This window comes from Acanthopagrus latus, chromosome 16, assembly GCF_904848185.1.
Source record: "Acanthopagrus latus isolate v.2019 chromosome 16, fAcaLat1.1, whole genome shotgun sequence".
Lineage (NCBI taxonomy): Eukaryota > Metazoa > Chordata > Actinopteri > Spariformes > Sparidae > Acanthopagrus > Acanthopagrus latus.
The window spans coordinates 25287014-25310790 of NC_051054.1; the positions used below are offsets into that span (position 1 = coordinate 25287014).

General features: G+C 38.0%; 1 protein-coding gene and 1 long non-coding RNA gene across 6 annotated transcripts; one reads left to right on the plus strand and one right to left on the minus strand.

Moving 5' to 3' along the window:
* The first annotated feature begins 931 nt into the window (after positions 1-931).
* LOC119005001 lies at positions 932-2213 on the plus strand. 2 transcript variants are annotated; one of them, XR_005070354.1, is made up of 3 exons: positions 932-1132; positions 1507-1546; positions 2024-2213. It is a non-coding gene; the product is annotated as an uncharacterized LOC119005001 (long non-coding RNA). The 2 variants fall into 2 exon arrangements; XR_005070355.1 differs by lacking the exon at positions 932-1132 and adding an exon at positions 1253-1301.
* Positions 2214-12567: 10354 nt separating this feature from the next.
* tedc1 (tubulin epsilon and delta complex 1) lies at positions 12568-22178 on the minus strand. 4 transcript variants are annotated; one of them, XM_037071660.1, is made up of 11 exons: positions 21915-22178; positions 21687-21824; positions 21040-21124; positions 20555-20766; positions 20296-20433; positions 20025-20087; positions 18281-18367; positions 17801-17962; positions 15544-15704; positions 13689-13755; positions 12568-13186 (listed from the first exon to the last, which is right to left on the minus strand). In XM_037071660.1, exons 1-11 carry the CDS (start codon positions 21990-21992, stop codon positions 13088-13090), a joined length of 1290 nt encoding a protein of 429 aa, XP_036927555.1. In that variant the 5' UTR covers positions 21993-22178; the 3' UTR covers positions 12568-13087. The 4 variants fall into 4 exon arrangements, with proteins under 4 accessions (XP_036927555.1, XP_036927556.1, XP_036927554.1 ...); XM_037071661.1 differs by lacking the exon at positions 13689-13755 and having other exon boundaries at positions 21915-22176; XM_037071659.1 differs by lacking the exons at positions 12568-13186; positions 13689-13755 and having other exon boundaries at positions 14078-15704; positions 21687-21844; positions 21974-22177.
* Between the last annotated feature and the right edge of the window lie 1599 nt (positions 22179-23777).

A 23777-nucleotide genomic window follows, 5' to 3' on the forward strand; every position in this document is an offset into this window, starting at 1 on the left:
CAAACTGTGCAGAATCTACACCGTTTCCCCCTTTGTCTTCTTTTTCTGTTCAAATCCACATACAGAACATATTACATGATGCAGGCTTAAGTATCAAATACAAACAAGTGAATGGACCCAAAGATGTTTGGATAGTGCAGTTCTACTAGAGACTTTCAAATCTAAGAATGCTACATGCTTTATACTACAGATGTTCTAGCCAGGTTTTCTTGGATGGAATGGTAATTTTATGAAGGTAAGCTGAGATGATGACATGATGGAACTGTTCATTGTTTTCATTGTGATTGTTGTGTCTGCTAGATAAAGATGCAAAAAAAAAAAAAACACCTTTGTCTGATGACCCACAAATATTTTTATGCATTAGGTATTTGTTGTTAGAATTGCTAGCCTGGTTTCAAGCATTTGAATCACTCATATCTCAGACATTTTTCAGCACTTCAAACAGGTTTTGTGTTGCACTAATTGACTTCACCTGATCAAACCTTTGTTGGCATAATAATGGAAAAATCATGAAACATTGTCAGGTGAAAGGATTGATGAAGATGCTAACAGTCTCTGTTTTTTAAGAGAAATTCTCCTTCTAGAAGTTTCAGAGTTGCTAATTCTCGAAAAGAATTACAAACTATGTGATGAATCAGATCTCTTTTACAGATGGAGAGAACCCCCACAGTGTTCTCTGCAGCCTTTAATCTTGTCTTAACTTATATACTGTCAGGTGACAATAGAACAACAAATGCAGACCTCATGACAAGGCTGACTTCATCAGTCCCACATTCAGGTATGTCTTCCCCAGAACAATGGAACAAAGTTACCTCCAAGAGTGACTGTCAGTTGACTCTCATCTGATTTCCCCACAGAGAATCAGCCAGACATCAGCAAATCTATACAATGATTTCTAAATTTCTTACTTTAAAAAAATTGGTGTGTTGGAAACATCCCTATGGTGAATGCCAGGTGGTGATGTCCCTGAAGTGACCAAGCTGTGGCTCAGGGGTAGAGCCAGTATCTTGTTATCAGAAGGTCACTGGGTTGATTGCCCTGGTCTGCATGTCGAAGTGTCCTTGTGCAAGATACTGAACCCCAAATTGCTCCCGGCACATTGTATAACAGCCACCGCCATCTGTGTATGAATGTATGTATGAATTACTGTAAGTGCTTTGGACAAAAGCGGCTGCTTAATACTCTAAAATGTAAAATGACATGTGGTTGCTGGTCAACAAGTTCTACCAGCACTCTTCTGCAGCAGGACAAGTCTATATATAAATCAAGCTGATTTAGAGCACACTCTGCCAGATCACAAGGTGAACTACTTCAAACAGTCTGTTGCGCTTATAGACTGTACATTTTAATTTTGAACAGGTCATTACATTCGAATAAGAACTTTTCCCCCCCAATTTCAAATGAATATTTGAATTTCGAATAAAAAGTGATAGCCCTAATACAAACATCATGTACACTTGAATGTGTTGTATTCATCTCTTTTTTTCCTTTCTTTTTCTTTCCCAGGATGGCAAAGGCATGACCCATGGGGGTTACTCACATGAATGTGCGTAGTTTGGGCTCATCAAAGAAATGCTGATATCTTTGTTTTCTCTGAAACTTGGTTGTCTAATATTATTGAGGATGAAGACATTGCAATTGATGGCTTAAATGTTTTTAGGAATGACAGGAAAAGTTTCACAGAAGGACAGTGCACAGTGGAATTTCAATTTTTGTGAAAAATGCCTTTCTGTCTCTCTTATCAAGTCTATATGTCAGGTCAGGGTAAAAGGGAAAACTATGGAAGGGAAAGGTGGACCCAAATGCAGTACACACGGGAGGCAAGATAAGGAAAACAAAAGGCGAGCTTTATTTAAAAGCTGTTTACAAAAAAAACCAAAAGTGGACAAACGGGGATGAAAAAACAAAGTAGCAACCAAGAACGAGACAAAGTAGCAAAGCAAAAATACAAAGTTCAAATCAATGTCAAAGTACAAATCAAACATGGAAAAATTGCAAAATAAATCCAAAACCTACCAAACAGGAAACAGGAGCAGGAGCGTGAACAGGAGCATGAACAAGAGCATGGACAAAAGCATGGACAAAAGCATGAACAAGAGCATGGACAAGAGCATGGACAAGAGCATGGACAAGAGCGGACAGAAGACAGAAAACAATGACCAGACAAGGAATGAGGGGAACACAGAGACTAAGTACACAGACACTAATGACATGATGAGGAACAGGTGAGGAGAGAGAGGAGGAAGGAAGCCAGGTGTGATAATGAGGGGGAGGAGCACAGAGGAACAGACCAGGAGGGAACAAGACAACAGACAGAGGGAGCCAGAGGGGAGAACATAGGAGAAACTTAAAGGACACATGAGGGCATGGAAAAATCAAAACATGAGACACAAGACATGGAAAAACAAAACACAGAACACAAGACATAGAAAAAAGGACATGAATCAAAACCCAAAAACCAGAAACAAAGGACAACACAAACAGGAGTCATGACACTATATTTAGGCCTAAATATTTTGAATATTTGGCGCTAAATGTCTGTTTAGGGAACACTGCAAATTGTGAAAATCTATTTCTTATTGGGGCCTTTTGTCCACCTTCTGCAAAATCTGGTGCTTTTGAAATATTATTTAAATTAATATCTGCCCATGATAAGTCAGAAATCCTGCTATTGGGGACTTCCGGCTCAGTGAAACATGGAGTCCACTAAAATTATAGCTGATAGGAACTGCAGATATTTCATTGTAGCTCTACATTTATATCATAATCCCATTTTATTAGTAAACATTCATGCTCCAAATTTTGACAACCCAGACTTTATAAATAGACGACTATAGAGTACTCCTTTCTTGCACACCCATTTCCTGATTCTTGCTGGGGATTTAAACTGTGTAATGAACCCAACCTTGGACTGTTCTCATCCCCGTACTCTCACCCAGTCTGCCATGTCCAAACCAATTTCAGATTTCATGCTTCGGAATGGGTTTGTGGACCCTTGGAGATTTTATAATCCACAAACTATTGTATATTCTTATTATTCTCATGTGCACCAATTTTACTCTCGCATTGATTATTTTTTTTATCGATGGTTCCCTGGTCCCCAAAGTGACATCCTCCGAATATCATTCAATTAGTATCTCTGATCATGCTCCTCTTACCCTCAATATTAGACTTTCAAGTCAACCTTATTATTCCTCACCCTGGAGGTTCAGTACACTGTTACTGTCTGATGATGCATTCAATGCCTTTATTGAGTCCTCAACTGATGAGTTTATAACTATGAACAAAAACAAGTCTGTGTCTTACTCACTATTATGGGAATCGCTTAAAGCTAATCTGTGTGGTCAGATTATTTCTTATTCTGCTCATTGCAACAAAACCCATAAAGCCAGGGTAGATGAACTCCTCTCTAAATTCTGGACATTGACAGACAAAGTGCTGCTAATCCATCACAGAGTTTAGTGAAACAGCGTCATGACCTACAGGTTGAATTTGATCTCCTTACAACAGCTGATGCAGAGCGACTTGCAGAGAAAACCTTCAATCGGGTAGAATGGCAATATCTTTTTGAGGTTCTACAAAGGTTTGGTCTGAGGTGCAAGTTTATTTCTTGGATCCAACTTTTATATACTTCCCCTCAGGCCAGCGTCCACACGAGTAATGCTTGATCTGATTATTTCACGTTGTCACGCGGCACCAGGCAGGGCTGTCCCCTCTTTCCCTCACTTGTCGCCCTGGCCATAGAGACCCTCTCAATTGCACCAAAATCTCTTCCTCAAATTTGCAGTATTTCTCGCTCTGGCATGAAATTAAAATTGTCTCTGTATGCGGATGATCTTCTTCTATATATATTTGACCCACTGACTACTATTCCACCAATTTTATCTTTGTTAGAGAGATTTGACTATTTCTCTGGTTATAAAGTTAATATTCTTAAAAGCTTTCCTATAAATTCCCTCACTCTAACACTTAAACAGTCTGACATTCCCTTCAAGCTCATGCCCTCAGGGTTTAAGTATTTGGGGATCAATGTGACCTGCACCTTATCCTCTCTCTATTCTGCAAACTTTTCTCCATTGCTTGCCCAGGTTGGGCTGTATTTCAAGAGGTGGAACGCTCTCCCTTTGACACTGAATTAACGTGGTGAAAATGAATGTCCTGCCCAGATTTCTTTTTTTTGTTTCAATGCAATCCTTTATTTTTGCCAAAACATTTTTTAAAATCTTTAGTTCAAACAATTACTTCCTTCTTGTGGGGTGGTAAAAACCCCAGAGTGAAGAGGTCCTTACTGCAAAAATGTAGTTTTGAAGGTGGTCTTGCCTTGCCAAACTTTCATTTATATTATTGGTCAGCACACATACAGAAATTGACTTACTGGCTTCAATATCCACAGCTCTTATGGTGTAAGCTTGAGTCTCAGTCCTGTGTATCCTCTTCACTTACTGCCTTACCTCTTCATTGCCTAGCAGTCCTTCCAGTTTCACAAAGAATCCTCTGGTACTCTCTACCTTAAAGATCTGGATCCAGTTTAGGCACCATTTTACGTTTCTGTCTGTGTCCACTCTGATGCCTTTAATGGATAATCATCCATTCTCCCCATCTCTTATGAATACTTCCTACAAGTTATGGCAAAGTTGAGGCATTAAGGTTTTCAGAGACCTCTTTAAAGATGGCACTTTTGCTACTTTTTTACACCTTTCTTCAGATTTCAACTTACCTACATCCCATCTGTTTCCCTATTTCAAGATTAGATAATGTGTCTCTTTTTCCTTGTCACCCCTCCATACCTGATAATCAACCATGGGATGACCTCCTGACATTGAGACCCCTAAAGAAATCGTTAATATCCAAAATTTATGACATGCTCATGGCTCTTGACACTCACTGTATACGCTCAACTACTCCTTGTGCCAGACTTCAGCTTATACAGTTCAAAGTATTGTACAGAACCCATTTCAGCAAATCCAGACTATCTGAAATATACCCTAATGTTCTAAATCAGTGTGATAGATGTCATGCCTGTAATTTAAGTCATATGTTTTTTTTCTGTCCCATTATACACAAATTTTGGGCAGATTTTTTTACGATTTTGACAAAGGCTCTAGGCAGGCACGTCATTAGACCTGGGCATTTGGGGCTATAGCCCCGGATGTTTTCGTAATAGCCCTGGATCTCTGTGCCTCGAAAAAAAAAATATATTAAATATAATTGCGTAATGGTGAAAGGTTTTTATGTGGTTGCATGTTGAACGGCCTGCAGCCAAAATGCAACATTGTCGCCAGCACAAGTTGCACAGAAGCTGGCCTGGCTTTCCTCATGACATATGTGGGCAGAGTAAGAATAATTTGTTGCAAATTCAACGACAGTGTTATTACCCCCTACTGTTTTGTGCCATTGCAGCGTTTATAGCAGGAATGGAAATTAAACCCGCCACCTGCCAAATGCGTGTGAATTTGTGTGCTGGCAGGTGAAGTGAACCAGTTTACCAGGTTCATTCCAGTCAGATCTGATCCAATTAATCTCAATGATCGATATCTTGGTTAAGGAATGACAGCATGCATTTTGCACTCCTAGCGACGCCCCTGGCTCTAGGCACCCAAATAAAGACAAACCCCTTTATTGCTATATTTGGGGTCTCACTGGTACAACTCGGCATTAACTCCTTACAATCAGAAGTTTCATCCTTTACTTCTCTTCTGGCAAGACGTCGCATTTTACTCCTCTGGAAGTCTCCTAAACCCCCATCTATATCTCTCTGGCTCAAGGATGTCATGTTTTTTCTCAGAGTGGAGAAGATGTTGTACAGTGAATTGCTGTTCCAATAATTTTTTTCTGGAAATGGAATTCTTTCATAAATCATTTTAATTCAATGACAGCTTTTCCTTTGGACTTTTTATTGATTTATTCATTTATGCTTTTTTATTTTATTTCTCCACTAATTATCTGTGTCATTGGATTAGGTTTGTATTTATATATTTTTTTTTTATTCATTTAGTAATTTGTGTGTGTGTGTTATTTTATTCATCTTTTACTTTCCTTTAGCAGACTGTACTTTATTCCTTTACTTACAACCGGATTAGGGTTAGGGGTTAGAGGTTAGAGCTAACCCTTCTTGGAAAAATATTTACCATGTATTTTTTTTTTAGACTGGTTATGTACTTTTCCTAATGTGGAGGAAATGTTCATTGTTCCTATTATGTTAAAAGAAAAAACAATAGGGCAACACCTGTATTTCTGTACCGTGCTATGTAATGTGTCGGAATTTAAACAGATCAAAAATAATAATCTATGTGACAATTTGAATTTAACACAGTTAATAGTTGCTCCTACAAGGCTTAACACAAATCATCCTGAGCATGGTTCTCTTTTAGACCTTATTTTAATTAATAGGCCTCAAGATTAGATCTAGTGGTGTTCTTCCACCTGATTTCAATGATTGTTGTCCCATTGCCTGCATTACTGACACTAGACTACAGAAATCTCAAGCTTGAATAATTTTTAAAAGAAATTTTAAACATTTTGCCGATAAAGCCTTCTTACATGACTTACGTGACATCTCGTACTCTGCTTCTATCCCTGACTCTTATATTGCTCTTGAACACATTAGAGCCTTTAATTCTATTGCTGACAAGCATGCCCCTTTTAAGAAACTAAGAGTAAAAAATAGAAGCGATCCTTGGTTCACCTCAGAGATCTCAAAGACGCTAATGGTTAGAGATACTGCCTAGAGCAAAGCATATGCCTCTGAGTCAGTCCATTTACATGCACATCTTAGTCAGATTACAGCCATAGTTCACCTGTGCTACTCAATCGGACAACTGCAATTGTCGAAGTATACATGCCGGTGAGAAAATCGAATTATTGGCCGAAGCATGTCATACCCCAGTATGATAGGTGGCGCTGTACCCATTTCAACTAGTGCTAATAAAGTCACCAACAAACTGTGCCTTGCCATTTGAGAAAGGTGGTGTACAAAGAGCAAGATGAAGCTACATCTCTGTACATCTCGTATATGGTGTACATGATATTTACACAAACTAGATGCACAATGGCCCTCTTGCTCACGGTTATTTCGGAGGAAAGACGCCGCTGTCCTTCTACTTCTGGCTCACAGCCCCAGGAAAAAATTCTCGAGCCTCTGCAGAATGCAAAATCCAAATCCAGTCTGATAGAACATATACATGCAGGAGTTTTGATCCTACTATGAGAAATCCGATCTGGTCCGATTTTAGTCAGACTAAGGTGTATACATGCATCTTAAAAATCCAGTCATAGTTGGACTAACCCAGTCATTCGGTTTTCTTGTGTGTCATGTAAACTTAGTGTCTTGACATGATTCGAAAGGCCAAAGCATTCCCCATTTTCCCTCTCCGATTGTAGTGGAAATCCAGCAAAGACGAAGACTGTTAAAACCTTATCTGATTGTCACAATTCAATATTACCTAACCAAGTAACTAGTGACCCAAAATTTCTGACAAACACAAATAGTGTGATGCCTTTAACAAGCACTTAGTTGCTACAGGCAATATCTTTGAGAATTCTGGTTTATCAGCCACTGACACATTTTGTGATGCTCCTATCTCGGTTAGCTCTAGACCCTGTAGTTTCTCATATAGGCCCTACTCTGGTCACAAAGTATTTGAAGCGCAGTTTGGCATTGGTCCTATAAAGTCTACTGGTGCTGGTCAGTTGGATCCACATCTAAATGATGCTGTTATAACTGATGCTTTGACGCATATTTTTAATTTAACTTTAATAACTGGAATTACTCCAACTGTGTGGAAAACTGCTGTTGTTTCTCCATAGCACAAATGTGGTCCTGTGGATGACTTAAATAATTAACGCCCAATCCCTAAACTGCCTTGTTTGGCTAAAATATTAGAGCAGCTTGTTAACAGTCAATTGAAAAAGTTTGTATCTACTTTTAACATTTTAAATCTTCATCAGTCTGGCAACAAATCTGCACACAACACTTTAACAGCAACAACTAAAGTTGCAAATAGTACAATTAATCTGTAGCCGATGATACTATCATCTATTCAGTGGCCCCCTCTGCTGATCTTGCTCTGAAAAACCTACAGTCTGATTTCTACATAATATAGCAAGCTCTGACTGACCACAAATTACTCCTTAATCCCTAAAAGACAGAATGCATGTTATTCACAAAATTGTCACCTTCTTCTCTTATAAACAGTAGTATCTCTACATTGAATGGGACACCTATTGAAAGGGTTTCCAATTACAAATATTTGGGCATCTGGATGGATGATAAGCTGTCTTTTAAAATTCATATTCCTGAACTAACTAAAAAAACTAAAGAGTAAATTAACAGTGCTTGTTTTACTTTAAAATGTAGACATAAACTTGTTCAGGCCACTTTTGTACCTGTTATAAATTATGCTGATGTCATCTACATGCATGCTGCTCTCTCAGCTTTGAAGCCCCTTGATGCAGTGTACCATCCTGTACTTTGTTTTATTACAGGTGATGGGTTTAGAACTCACTGTGAACACAGAAATCACTGTGTTCTTTACGACAAAGTTGGATGGCTATCTTTATCTGTAAGGAGGGAACAGCACTGCATGATTTTCATCTAGAACTTGTAATTTGCACAGTTGTTCACAAGAGTCCTTGATTTTAAACATTCCCACTGTAAAGACTGAATTGGGAAGACTGCTTCTCAGGTCTATGCCCCTCAGAAGTGGAATAACTTTTACAGCATGCTCTTAAACTAAATCATCTAATTTCTTTAGATGTTCTGCAGTCTGATTGCAATTGTAATTTATGATCATATTGTCTATGTGTTGTCATGTATTTTGAACTCAGGGCGTCATTAGAAAAGAGAGCTTGCTCGCAATTGACCTTCCCTAAATAAATAAAGGATTCATTCATTCATTCATATAACAATGATTTATCACTCAAGTCAGTTATTGAAGGTCCATAAGGAACAGTGAGAGAGTTATTTCTTAGTCTTGAAACACCCTGTGTTTGGTTAATCTGACATAAGGTATGAATGAATACACTTCCATATATATATATATATATATATATATATATATATATATATATATATATATATATATATATATATATATATATATATATATATATATATATATACACACGCACACAGAAGCACTATAATGACGTTCAGTAATAAGACAGTGGGCTCTCCACAACAGCACCACAACTCTTTGAAATGTGACACTAACAAGCAAACAACATTTCCGCTAGGGCTGTCCTCTGCTAGGCACGCTCATGTCAAGGTGGTTTGATCTGGAGAAGGGTGTGTATTCTTTTGTGTGTGTGTGTGTGTGTGTGTGTGTGTGTGTGTGTATGGGGGGGCCAGGGGGGGTTAAACTCTCCAGTCCAGGGTATATAAGTATGTTTGACAAGAAACTGATTTCAGAAATAAGAGGTCGAAGCAGCAACAAACAAAAGTTAGTGGTTTGCCTGGAACATTCCTCTGCTTGTGTGATGCCTAAACTTTAACCTCTGAAAGTCCAACCTTGAGAAGCTGCCTGCTAATACATATTTTTAACAGAGAGATCAACACATCAACGAGAGAAGCAGGTAAGAAATCAGCCAACTTTTAAACCTACAAACAATTTTCAAAACATTCCATTATCAACACCTTTGCATGACACTAATTTTACTCTCAGCTGTGCTGCATTCCATGTGGCTTAAAAATGTATACACTAATTCTACTTGTTTCTTTGAAAAGTGTCATTGATTGGGATAATTACTGGTAGAATTTGGCTCTAGCTGGGCACATGGTAACATTCAAGAACAAACCATTTTTGAGGTTTGTTGGGTTTTGTTACTGATTCTACATGATGCATCATATCTTATTTGGTGGTTATGTTGTATTGCAATTCTCATCAAAACCTTTTCAATCATCTGGAACACACTTTTAAAATTGTTCTTTACAGCAGTGGGCACAAATTATTCTAGGGTGCCTTGATCATTTCTGGCTAATTCTAGGTCCCAAAGGTCTCATGAACCAAGCAGCTTCCAGGTTTATATGACAACTTACCTTTGAGATAGCGCCAGGTGGATGACCTAGAATGAGATATTCTAAGCTTATATTACACTGTATTATATGTTCTGTCTGAGTTTAAAAAAACAAAGACACAAACCCAGAAAAAAACATATCTTTTTAGCATTTTACAGAACCTAGAAGAAAATGGACAAGCCAAAAAAAGCCAAAAAAAAAACAAAAAAAAACAAAAAAAACCCTGTTGTAATAAGCAGAATACTATTTGTACACACTGGCATAAAAATGTTAAAGGTAGAAATAAAGTAGCTTTGAAATGTTTCGTTTTTAAAAATAAAATTGATATGTATTCATGATGACAAAAATTAATTTCTATTGTTATTATTTGATTTGACTTTTATTTGTAAGAAATTTTAAATACAAAACTGAGTAAACATGCACTTAAAATATTGTACAGAAAGCATCTTTTCTCCTTGTCTTTAGGATGTCTGAGGCGCCTTCACTCCCCCGAGTGTTTCTTTGCATTCTGGGTATGACCATGGTGATATCTGGCTTCCCTCAGCCACGACTACATCTCAGGTAGTTTCTTTTTTAATCTCATCAAGGCAGCAGACTGACTGCTAATTGTTTGGACTGAATAATTGCCAATAGAACTGACCAGTGAACTTACTAGTACCTCAAATAACTATATTTTCTTTGTAATATGTTGGACTTATATTTATATTCCTACATAATACAATCAAATATGTTTTCCAAGGATTCATTAAATATAATCTTATCTGATTTCAGAAGTCCTGTTGATTCAGCTGAACCTAGACAAGACAACTGGGAGGTCCTCCTCCCCTCCATCTCTCTCCGTGATTGGAGCATTCAAATGATGTCAGCCCCCAGTCTCAGACCAGCAGCCAATAGCAAGACAGGACTGATGAGAGAGGCATGGCTATTTGCCCCAGACAGGACAGAGGCGAGGTAACTGCATAGTGACAGAAAATTCTAGGGATGCATGATATATACTGGATAGATAGATTTTCGACCCAATAATGAAAAAATTTCACTATCAATTGTCAGTACTTAAAGAAATTACAGCCAATAAATCCAGACGATAATATAAAGCCAAACTGCTTTCGTTGGCTTAAAAAGTGCATCATCTAAACATAGTAGATGGTCGTATGAACCTTTACAATTGTTTTGTGAGCAGCTGATACGCACAGAGAAGAACAACAACAAACAAACTGTTGTCACACTCATAACAATGAACTGCTGCACCTGTGAACTTTTTTTTATAAGAACACAAGGGGAAAATTCTTCCAACTTTATCCATAAAATCTCATCACAGCTATGAAATATCAAATAAATCATATTTGCTCACTACATCCTAGTCTTTTTTACACTCAGGTATACATAAAAAAGCATAAAAATGTTGGTTTCTGTTATTGGTTATTTTATCAGTATTGGCCATGAAAGTCAGGTAATCATATTGACTAAAAAAATCAATTTCATGCATCCCTAGAAAATACCTTTGTGAAGTTGTAATCAAATTGAACAAAAGGGGTGCCATGGCTGTAAAAAGGGGGGCACAAGACCTTCCTACATTCAGTGACACTTATGTGTTAAAACTTGTCCCTTGCTGACTTTTGCAATATCAAAGTCTTTCTGTAAGGGTTTGATGTATGTATACATTTTATATTAACACATCCAAAAGGGTTTTCCTTTGGTTTGTGGCGGACTTGGAATGCAGGTGTTTAGTGGGGGGTTTGGGGGTCCTCCCCAAAGACAATTATATATTTTTTTTTAATATAAAAATTGTGATTTTACATTTGACCATTGTTATATTTTTGTACATAATTTGGAAAAGCTAGCACTGATAAAAAAAAACAAAAACAAAAAAAAAAACAAATAAAAACAAAAAGCTTCATGAAAAAAGTTAAAAGTCCTTTAATTATTTTTGATACCCTGCACATCAATTTTACATTTATTTGGCTTTGGTGGTGGCCAAAACGTTCTTATGGTAGGGTAAACCCTACCAAAAAAACAGGGTATCTGTTGCATTACTTTTGATCATTTGTATAAATAAATTGTCTATCATGGTTCTGACAATGTCATAGGAGAGCAATGCTAATCCATGGAATGACATCCATTCAAAATAATACTTTAAATATCATTTTGGCACTTTAGAGACACCTTTAATGTGAGTGTGATTGTCGTGTCTAATATCACTTGCTATACATACTTTCAGTAGCTTTCATTTTCAAGCAAAAATGTAGAAAAAATACAATAAAATAATAATAATAAATATACTTTTTATAAATAGTTGCTGCTTTTCTTTGTCATGTATGATGGGAAACAATGAACTGTGAAAATAATTGGCAGATAACTCAGTAATGTAAATAATTATTAGTGGCAACGCTACACAGGTTGTGAACCACCACCAAATTTAAGAGTTTAAATCATTCTAAAATCTGTGCGCTAAATATGAAGCTACAGCCCAGCAACAGTTAGCTTAGCAAAAAAGACTGGAGGTTTTGCAAACAGCTAGCCATGCTCAGCCAAAGGTACTTGACACGTCACATCTTGTTCATCTATAACTCTTTGAAGACTTTTAAGTCTTTATGCTATCTGAGGCTAGGCCAGCTGTCTGCAGCTGCATATTTAAGAATTACAAATGTCACAAACATATGAACCATGAACATTTAATCTAACTATCAAAGAAATACATGTTTTCCAACATGTCAATTTGTTCCTTTAAACTGGTAGCCTCATGGGAAGTTTGGGTGCTAATGGAAATTTACCGTGCAGTGTATCCTAAAGACTACATTTTCCATGTTTGTGATTTTTTTTCCAACTCAGATGCAGTTCCACAAAATACATTTTAAAATGATTTAAAGAAAACAACAACAAACAGCCCTTTTTAACTTTTAAACAGCTCAATTACAGTTGAAGTTGACTGTTGCTCAAATCTGAAGTCTTGGTCTTTGTATCTCTAGCATGGAGAGGGCATGGCCTGCTGAATGGTCATCTCAGGGTGGTGGCATGGTGAAGAGGAACATGGTGGTTGCTGATGATGCTGCCTTCAGAGAGAAGAGTAAACTCCTAACCTCCATGGAGAGACAGAAGTGGCTCAACTCCTACATGCAGAAACTTCTGGTGGTTAATTCTTGATGATACTGTTCTTTGGGTGACTGTGCTCGGCTGGAGACATGAATATAGTGTAGACATAAAAATAAATTAATACTTGCTGTTCTATTCCTCATAGTACTTTCTATTTTATTTTAATCCACATTTAGTTAATGATTTCCCAAATTATGGAAAAATACATGATTAAGAAATAGTTTTGCGAGTTATGAACACACAGATCTGATGTGAATATGTTGGTCCTGCTGAAAATAATCTGGTGTGATCTGGTGTTTTTGGTTAATTTGATGCATAAATAAAGATACAAATGATGTTTTTGACAACCACAGCTTGTGTTTGACTTCATAAAGAAGATGCAGTAACAGCTGCAATTAATTGTGTTGTTATTCTAAAAATCTGTCTTGATATTAAAACTTCAGCAAAAATCAATGTGTACATGTTTGCACAGGTTATATAAAAGGCTATGATGGTCCATTGTCACGTTTTGGAGACATGTGCAGACATGTGCTTTCAAATACATTTAATAACATAATAATATTAAAATAGTACTAAAACCTACTTGAATAATAAACATGTTGACACTTGCTTTCTTTCCTAGGATGAGGTTGAGCCAGGATGTTGTTAGCCTAGCTTAGCATAAAGAGAGAAAGCAGGTCAAAACTGAAGCCAACCCTAAAGCAGTTGGTTTAAGGAGCTGGGACTTTTTCTGGTGCAGTGACTCAGCAATGCTTCTGAAGTCAGTGGGAGGATGCCAGGTCAGCCTGTAGAAACCCAAGCTATAGTAAGTCGTTGTGGATGCCGGCAGGTGAATATGCAAGTCCCTCAACAACACGAATTGTCATTTTTTCTACACTGCTGGATTAGATCTTAAAATATTTTAAATATATTCATGAACTTTTTCTTTCTGAGGTAGTTTCATATAATACAGTTCTCAAATACTCATACAAGGACATGAGAATATTTCTTTATTTCAGAAATCTACAATTGCTTTGGCTTACCTTGTTAAAATGAGCTGTAATGTTTTTGATGTAGGAATTTATTCTGTTACATTCATTGCAAATGTCCACCACATAATTGTCTGGACCGCAACAGGGGCGCCAACCATAGACCCCAGGAAGAACACCAGGCTTTGAAGCCAGCTTTTCATAGTGCCAAAGTGTGTAATTACATTGACACATCTGTGGCCCAAAACCCCTTTTTCCCATAAGCTTGCATTGTGAAAGAGCAGTCTATTAAGCAGTTGATACTAATTTTTGAGCATCACAACCCATGAGAAATGACAAATTTCAAACACAGAATTTGAGCAATGCAATGCAAAAAAATCTGCAAAGTCTACAGCCACACAACTTTATCCCAATCCACGCTAGTTGGGTGCTAAACTGCAAGTTAGTGCACAAGATCTATGGGCCACACAACACAATAATTCGAAATGCAAAAGATAAAAAGGAATTTGAAAAGCATTTGTAGAGATGAAATTGGGAATGGTAATGGAAATGAAACAAGGGAGGCATGAAACATTAACTCAAAATGGTAAAAAGTTAAACTTGGTTTGTTGATCACATTAAGGGGAAACAATCAGTAGGGCCCAGCATGCTTGTTTTGAGGCTACAGCCAACCTAATAATAAGTAAAACATAAAGATAAAAAAGAGATCTATGCCTAAATTGTGAATGCAATAACAACTCAACTTATTCCTCAATTTCCCTACACTGACAAAGGAATATGCTGCAGTTTTTTTGCACATGAGGATTTAACATCCCAGAATTAATAACATGAACTCTACCACTGACTACCTTAAATTGGCCACATTTTTTCACCATTACCTGTAACACTCCAGCCATATAAAAGGTTTTAACCTGACAGTTTACATACATCATGAACTGGTTATTTATTTTAAATTATTTTTTTCTGATTTGTCTGGTGTCTTTTGTCTCTCCTGTTTCTGAAGTGCTCAATTGACATTGGCATCTTTGTTAGATAATGACCTATAAAGGTTAACAGAAATATTTAGCATCATCAAACTTAAGTTGTTGAAAGTGTATATCTTTTTGAAAGCAAAACTGCAAGAAAATATCTGGTTTCCATCCAAAGGTCAAATACATTTTTGGCAAATTTCAGACTTAATACATTACATTCTGGAAGAGCAGAACACTTCCATCACACACACAGTGGTCTTGTTACATACTGATGCCACTATCAAAAAAAGTCTATGGTGGAATCAACACCAGTTCATCCAGCCTGCCAACAATCTCTTGCAGCTGCATCCTATTGACAAGTCTCTGCCTATCCCTCCTATCCAGCAACAGAGCCTCTATTTGAAGGAGCAGCAGTGTAGCATCAGACCATGAAAGCTTATCAGGAGCCCTAGCCCCGCCGTGGACCCTCTCTGCTGGGTGGTTCCTCAGATTGACTGACCTCTCAGTCAGGAGCCTGACTCTGTAGACCTGGGGGATGGAGGGCAGGGATGGGAGGGAAGAGACAACAGGAGGAAGGGAGGAGGTGTACGGTCCTCCTTGCAATCTCTCTCCTCCTTCTCCTCGGTTCTCAGCATCCCCTTTGCCTCTGCTCTGTCCTTTCTGTGACAGAAGATGAAAGGGATTCAGACAGGAATTCAAACAGGGGAATGTAAATATTGTAAATTAGAGACTGTGGAAAGTGTCAAGTTTATATTATGCGTTCTGTCTTCATACTGTAATTTTCTTATTTGGCATCAAACTTTAATTCTTTAATATTTTGGTGTTCAGGTTTGTAATCATGTTTACTCATTATTTATTCAAGCAGTTCCTTATTTGCATACATTTTTTGCTGTTTTTTTAATGGTAAAATTCAGGTATGATTGCAATAAGATGATACTACTCAACTGGACTATACGTAAATGGTAGCTAATTGTACACCAAGTGTCACCTAACATCAAGGAAATATTAAGTAATAAATGCATTATTGCTTTAATTTTAAGCAGGGTATTGTTTCGACACTGTACAGAACACACTGATAAAATAACGGAATCATTAACGAATGAGAGACATTCATATTCTGTTGATATGCAGAGTTGAAAATCAGTGTTGGTCAAGGGCACTTTTAGGACACAATTATTTTGACAAGAAAGTTTAGATGCTTACTTTGCAAGAGTGAAATTACAGAGCTATACCAGTCTCATCTCATATGTTAAATGCAAAGCTAGACTCAAGATTTGCTTAGCCTAGCATAGCACAAACACTGGAGGCAGAGGAGAAGAGCTTAGCATGGCTCTATACCAACATCCACCTCTGTGGCCTTGGGATCCGGAAAGAGGAGATCTGGAATACATGGTTACATTAATATGATTGACCGTTGGTCCAGACTCCAACAAATATCTCAGACACAAAAGACTACATAACTACGCCTGCAGGGGGAGCGATAACCTAGGCCAACGCGTTTTGGCCTGTAACTCCCACACCGTATGTCACACATTCAAAAACCTTGTATCCCCAGATTCCCTGAATGGAGCTGAATCACTTTACTATTGACCACGCCCACTTCCGCCTTACAATTTTTTTGCTAAATCGCAAAAACTGGAAAACCTACTTTTTCGAACTCCTCCTTGGGGTTTTGTCCAATCTGTGTAAAACTTGGTACGTATACTCTTCAGCTGAACTTGATCTTAACTTATCAAAAGAATTTTGCTCAGGCAAAAAATGTGCAAATTATTAACAAACACATTTCTGTTGCTAGCTATAAAAATGTAAACTGTTATCTCTGTAATGTAACTGATATCTCTGTCAAACTAAATGCTATCAACACCAAATTTGAGATCCTTGGTTGCCATGGCACTGGGAAGGGATGAGCCGAATTTGCCGAATTTTGGCCACTAGGGGGCGCTAAAAATATGGAAAGTTTATATCTCTTGAACAGCTACACCGATTTTTACGAAATTTGGTCGGTATGATGTAGGGCCAATCCTGAGGCCATATCTTGAAGGTGGTCATTACTGGTCAATGTGGGCGTGGCTTAGTACAACAAATTCAAATCAGCAAACATTCAGCCTTATGCACTTCCGGTGCACGTCTCATTACAGCAAATACCATGGCTCAGACGCTGGCCTGTGTCCTCACTTTTGCCCCCAGCCCGCCATCCTTTGGGGCTAATTTCCGTAGGCTCTGTGGTGCGTGGGGACCGAGTTGCGTGGAGGTTTGGCCCCCGTTCATAACTGCTTGCAGTTGTTGTTCATTTTGTAAATGCTCAACCAAAAACCATTTACACTGCAAAGTCTTCTGGAAGTTTGGCTTTTTTCCAAAAGAAAAGCCTGTCTTTGCTAGCTGCTCTGATTGATGAGTGTTTTGGCTATGTTTTTGAGAATGGATAACCATTATTTTTCAAGAAACTGTTTGAGCCCCGCAATAATGTATTGGGGACCTGATCAAACGTGTTTATTAGTGCGATTTTGATTTACTACTAGGTGGTTTTAGAACTCTTGAAAAGCCATGCAATACTTCCAACCTGCTTCCAGTCTTTGTCTCTGCTTAGTTGATCTAAACACATACACAAAATAACTAGTTTTTACATGTCTGATTTATTCAGTACAGTATTGTTGGTGCTTTTTCATTCACCATCAATTTAAATAGCATTTCTTCAAAAGGATCACTGGTGTCAAATCAAAACCATTAGGCAATGACCCCCCGTGAAAAAAGAACACCTTGCATGTGTAGGACACCTGCCCTGTGGGCAATCTCAACAGCATTTCGTCTAATTTTTGTAGTCCCCAGATTCCATGGTGACACACTCCTGGGCTGCCATCAGGAGCTTGTGCAGACTTCTCGACAACAGTATCTGTCAAACAGCAGTCCACCACACTGTCCTATACAAACACACACACATACAATTTGTGTCACATTTACTAGCACACGGGACTGTTAACATCTTGGACAACACTGAGAAGAAAATTTAGCAAATCTGTCAGCTAGAAGCAATAATTGTATAACTGGTCAAAGAAAAAATGTGTAAATTCAATACAAACTCTGTGGTCTTAATTGAAACATTTACCATGGCAGGAAACTATATGTCGCATCAAGGAATGTGGGCCCAATTTATACAAAAAAACATGAACCACAATGTTGTATGTGTAATGTGTTGTATTATACTATTGCATCTGTGTCTCTCGTTGTGTCTAACTCACCATCCAGGTCCAGAAGACTTTCTCCACCTCTCTCCAGCTCACATATGCTTGTAGGAGGTCACAGAGCTGACACATACATACACGGTCCTATTCCGCATTCATGCACGCACACGCACGCACACACACACAAACACACACACCATTAAGATTTTCTCACATTTACACTTTGTATTTAATATTTTTTCCACAAATCCATAACTCAATTTGACCTCCAATTATAAGGTCAAAATTCTTTAGTTTTTCATTTTCAATTTTTTTGTCAGAACTAACATGCCATTATTAAACCATCTTATATGGATTTGTAAAGATCAACAGATCATTCTTCTTTAAAAATCAAGGGATATTCTACAACAACAGCTGGACTTTATCCGTTTGCAGGTTCAGGTTAGGCAAGTTCAAATAAAATAAAGATTCCAGAGTTAACTAAAAATAAGGTAGGAATTCAGTTCTGATCGAAGTTCAGTTTCTCAAATCTGTCCAAAGTATGCTTTCGTCTGAAACAAATCAACGACAAATCTCTCAAAATGAAAAATTAATCAAACATCTTTGACACTATAGAAGTTACCTCCAGTACTGTTCAGTAGATTGTCTTCGTTCACACAGGATAAGAGTTTAAGCTAGTCATCTTTGATCAGACAATCTGGCTCTGTTGACGCCTTTAAATCTAAACTCAAAACTCACCTCTTTGATTTAGTCTTTTAATTAGCCCTTGAGATCAACTGTAAGCTTCTTCAGTGGCTAGGTGTCAGTCTCACTGAGTTCCTATAGTACAAGATTTACATTGTGCTGCCAATGAGAAACAATCTGATTTTTTCTGATCAAATATCGCTCTCTCTAACCTTTGTTTGTTTGTTTTCTGTTCCCACAAGCTGCAATCTGTGTCACTCTCTATACTCTCTATAGCTTCCTCTTCCCCTTCCTCCTCTTCTTCTCTCTCCTCCTTCTCTTTCTCCTCCTGCTCTCTTTCTTTCAGGCTCCCCTCTGATCGACCATGGCCCCCTGGGACCATCTACCATTTCCGGGCTCCTGCTGCCTTGAAATACAGACGAATCTGGATCATCACACCCTGGGCTCTGCTGGATCATTGCTCTCCTCTGCTTGACTATCTCCTCATATCTATATTTCTGTAAATTTTGATGCCTCTCTCTGTCTATTAATAATTATCTTGTGTGGCCTGCCCTCTTCCAGGTCAACAAGGTGGACAGGAGGTCATGTGGCTCAGGCACCACATGCTGATGCCTCGTCCAACTCAGTCGTCTCCTGGATCCATTCACTTTACATATAACTTGTATCAGACTCTCTGTTAATGTAACTTGTAAACTGTGATTTGTTGCACTTTTCTGTACATGTGACATCTATTGCATGTCTGTCCGTTCTGGAAGAGGGATGCCTCCTCTGTGGCTCTTCCTGAGGATTCTTCCATTGTCTTTTTTACCCTGTTAAAAGTTTTTTTTTTCCATCAACATGTGAAGTTTTTCCTCACTCGAATCGAGGGTCAGAGGATGTTGTAAAGCCCATTGAGGCAATGTGATTGTGATTTTGGGCTATATAAATATACAATAATAAAATATTCAAATGCAGATGCAATGTTTTCAGCTTCCAAACTGTAAATATGTTGTGGAAAAAATACAGATCAGATAAGTGTTCAGCTTTAAACAGACAAGGTCTTGTTTAGTTATCCAAGTATATGCAGAGCATATTATTACGTAGTAATTCATTGTTTTAACAGCACATATACACCCACCTCCTTCAGCACTGTTGAGCTTTGATCAGAGGACTCCAGGGAGGATAAAATGGCAAATAAAACCTAAGGAAAATATTGAGTGCTTAGTTGAACTTTAATTGAATTTATTTCAATAAAATTTCAGTCATTTAAATTGAGTATCTTAAATACATTTTCAAATGTGTCCTTTGCAATCACCCTACAATTATGCAGACAAAGTTTCTTATTGTAGCTAATGACAAATAATTGATGGCAGCCAGTGGAAAAGTTACAAGAGAAGGGATTTTCTCACAGAATGGAGCAGGCCAGTTTGCTCTTCTTGAATGGACAGCAGTATCCGCCCTTGGTGCCTGAGACTGCCAATGAACCACTGAAGTGTCTTCAGTGATGCTGGGTCTAACTGGAGCCCATTAGAAAGTTGAGTGCTCACCTATCACACACACACAGAGAGAGAGAGAGAGAGAGAGAGAGAATACAAGAATACAAATTCTTAAGTACAACATAATTAGGTTTACAAATATATTATGCAAAAGTAAACTACGGCTACTTACAGACATACATGTGAGGAGTGTTTTGTCCAATTCCTTTATTCTCTGTGTCAGCAGTCTCTCCAGTGCTCCTGTAGCAAGCAGCCAGCCAAGCGCCATGAGGAGGTCTCTGCTAGATAATCTCCCTCCTTCTCCTCCCTCCCTCCCATACATCCAGTGAGCATGGTAGCTAGTCTGCCAGAGGCCTGCAGCTGTCAGCTTCCTGTGCTCTGAGGCTAAGCACAGACAGTAATTACATATTCACAGTGACTTTCAGTAGAATCACATTTTGACGATATGATCATTAGAGACTCTAATTTCACAAAAGTCTGTTGTCCTTATCAATGTAATTTAAAAAATGTAATGAGTTGTATTCACATGTGTATTTTTTCAGATGGGATGTTAAAATAATGGAACAAAGTATCTTAAGTGCAAATCAGTAAAGCTTTGGATAAATAGCATTGTATGTCATGAACAGATCCATAAATAAATGTAAAAAGGTCACTGACCTCCTCCTAACTGTGCCCTCGCTTCACAGGAAACTATGTTAGCTTTCTGAAGGACGTTGGTGAGGAGCTGCCAAAACTGTTCCTCCTGGAATTCAACAGTCAGCAGAAAGACATTTTCAATAGTATACAAGAGTACACTGAGTCTATTAGGAAGAGGTGCTTGGAAATCACAGTATACAAACCCATACAACCCACAGTTGTCCCAAACTGTGACTTTTTCTTCTTCTTTTAAGGATATATACTGATTTTAATCTTGCTGTTTTACGTATATGCTATTCTTTACTTCATTCTCTGTACTTGCAGTGATCCAATTAAATTCAGAGGAAATTCTCAAATCTGTATTATTTTTTACAGGAATATGGGACAATCCCAGTCTGTAATACCTGCCTTGTTTTAACTGTAACAGGAAATCATCAAGAAACAAAAACAGTTGGATACAGTATGTTGCACTCTCGTCTACACAACATATACACTGATCAGCCAAAAAACGAGGGGAAAAAACACACAAACGTAATATTGTGCAGGGTCTCTTGTGCAGCCGATACAGTTCAGCCCTGTCAAGGCATGTTCATGGACCTGTCAAGTAGGTAAATTCAGTGCGGACCTCGAAAAACTTGAAGTAAAGATAAAAGCCATAATGAACCCACCACCTCGGTTCCACCACCGAATTTGGCCTGCCTGAATATCTCCGGTGTGGGGACAGCTTCCAGGCCAGTAGCCGCTAGTAGCCTGCACAAAGCTCCAATGACTTGCTTCATTTCCACGCTCACCGCGGGTTTACTGCGCTGCATTAGAACCACCAACACTATAAGTATATGACCAAACTTTACAACCACTCAGCTGCCACACGTAGTCAAGGAAATATTCATTAATACATTTTCATTGACATTTCTAAGTTGATAAATTGTTGATATGTCGCGGCGAAGACAATTACTTCCGGGTACGTGGAGCATCCTTTAAGGACCCATCCTTCGCCGCCAGCAAAGGCAGGATCGTTCGGACAGACCTGCAGACAGCGGCTGTGTCCCAATTCAGGGTCTGCACACTTCAAGGACCCGCTCTTTGCGGTCTCACCGAATGAGTGTACTTCGGTGCGCCCAGCTGGCCGCGTCAACTTTTGTGAAATGGGACAGTCTACCCCGGAGCATTTCCTGGTTGCGTCACCAGATGTTCCCGCCTCTACTCGTACGTCACTATTTCTGCAGCCACGGCCCGTGAAAGTGACAAGAAGAGTAAGGTTTGACGGTCAGATCTGTTTGAGATTTCCTTTTTAATCCTCCTGCTTGTGGAGGAGAAGAGGAGAAGGAGCTGGTTTATGTCCAGCTGAGCGGACCGTGGAGAGGTAAACCTGTAATTGAACGCACAGTAATGTTATCAATATTATCATTATTAGCTAGCTAACAGTTTGGGGTTATTAACATACCGACACATTACGTTAATTCTGACATATAAACTACTGATCGCCACTTAGGGTTTTATTTAAATTTTAACGGCATTATTCCTATTTAGAATGTTTGGAAGATAGTTTTGTTTGTTGTAATGATTTATTATTATTATTATTATTATTATTATTATTATTATTATTATTATTATATTATGAAATTTCTTCTCTCTTAAGAAATTCTTAATGACATGGCAGCCGTCGATCTAGTCAGAACTGCAGACCCAGTTGATGGACGATGTGGTGGACAGAGGAGACTGGACCCACAAACACACTGACACCATCAGCCCAGCAGCACTGCAGGGACTCCTGCTCAGCCTGTTACTGTACATCATTTGTAACCGTTTTAATATTGTTTTTAATAATAACTGTTTTTGTTAATAGTTAATAAAAATCTGTAAATAGTTATTTCTGCTATAATTTTGTAAATAGTTGTAAATGTTAAGACCTTAATAATATCAGAAAACATTCAATCCCTTGTTGTCCCTGAAAAGTAGCACTTAATGCCATTTGCTGTTATAAATTGTACTTAAGCTTTAAGTACTGAATGGAATAGACAACGTGTAACAATAGAACAATATTTTATTTCTTCAATTATATAGAACTAGTGCATTGCCCATAGGAAGCATGTATTCCTATAGAAAAGTGGGAGGTTAAGTATTTTTTTCATGGATGGCTAAATGAGGCTGTGTTTGAAGGTAGGATGTCAGGGATATAATTGGCTGTTTTTGACTACTTTAAATTTTACTATTATATTTAACCTTAAAAACTACTTACTTACTATTTTCAGCACAACCTCACATGTGTGACTGTACAATTTTTTTTTCATTTTGGCATACTATATTAACACTATGGACTTAAAATCACAAAATAAAAAATTAAAGTAGGAAAAAGTTAGATTTATAAGTGTTTGAAATTTCCAAGTTTCATGTAACTATTTACATTTAAATGCAGGCAGTGCCTCAAGCTCAGGGCTCCTCAGCTAAATCCTGCCTGTTTCACATTCAGCAGTCTCCTCATTGTTTTGACTCACAACACAAAGAAATGATTACACTACACACTAAACACACTACACTAAACACTATACAGTGGGTACGGAAAGTATTCAGACCCCTTTAAATTTTTCACTCTTTGTTTCATTGCAGCCATTTGCTAAAATCAAAAAAGTTAATTTTATTTCTCATTAATATACACTCAGCACCCCATCTTGACAGAAAAAAACATAAATGTAGACATTTTTGCAAATTTATTAAAAAAGAAAAACTGAAATATCAACATATCAAAGTCTGGGGTGTGC

Bases quoted from the DNA above. Each gene is read 5' to 3' on its own strand.
- tedc1 (XM_037071658.1), bottom strand. From the start codon at position 21,992: ATGCTCCACGTACCCGGAAGTAATTGTCTTCGCCGCGACATATCAACA. The intron at 21,125-21,686 runs GTGGGTTCATTA...GTTGAATTCCAG, and splicing joins TCGGTGGTGGAACCGAGGTG to GAGGAACAGTTTTGGCAGCT. The intron at 20,088-20,295 runs GTGAGAAAATCC...TATTTTCCTTAG, and splicing joins AAACTGGCCTGCTCCATTCT to GTTTTATTTGCCATTTTATC.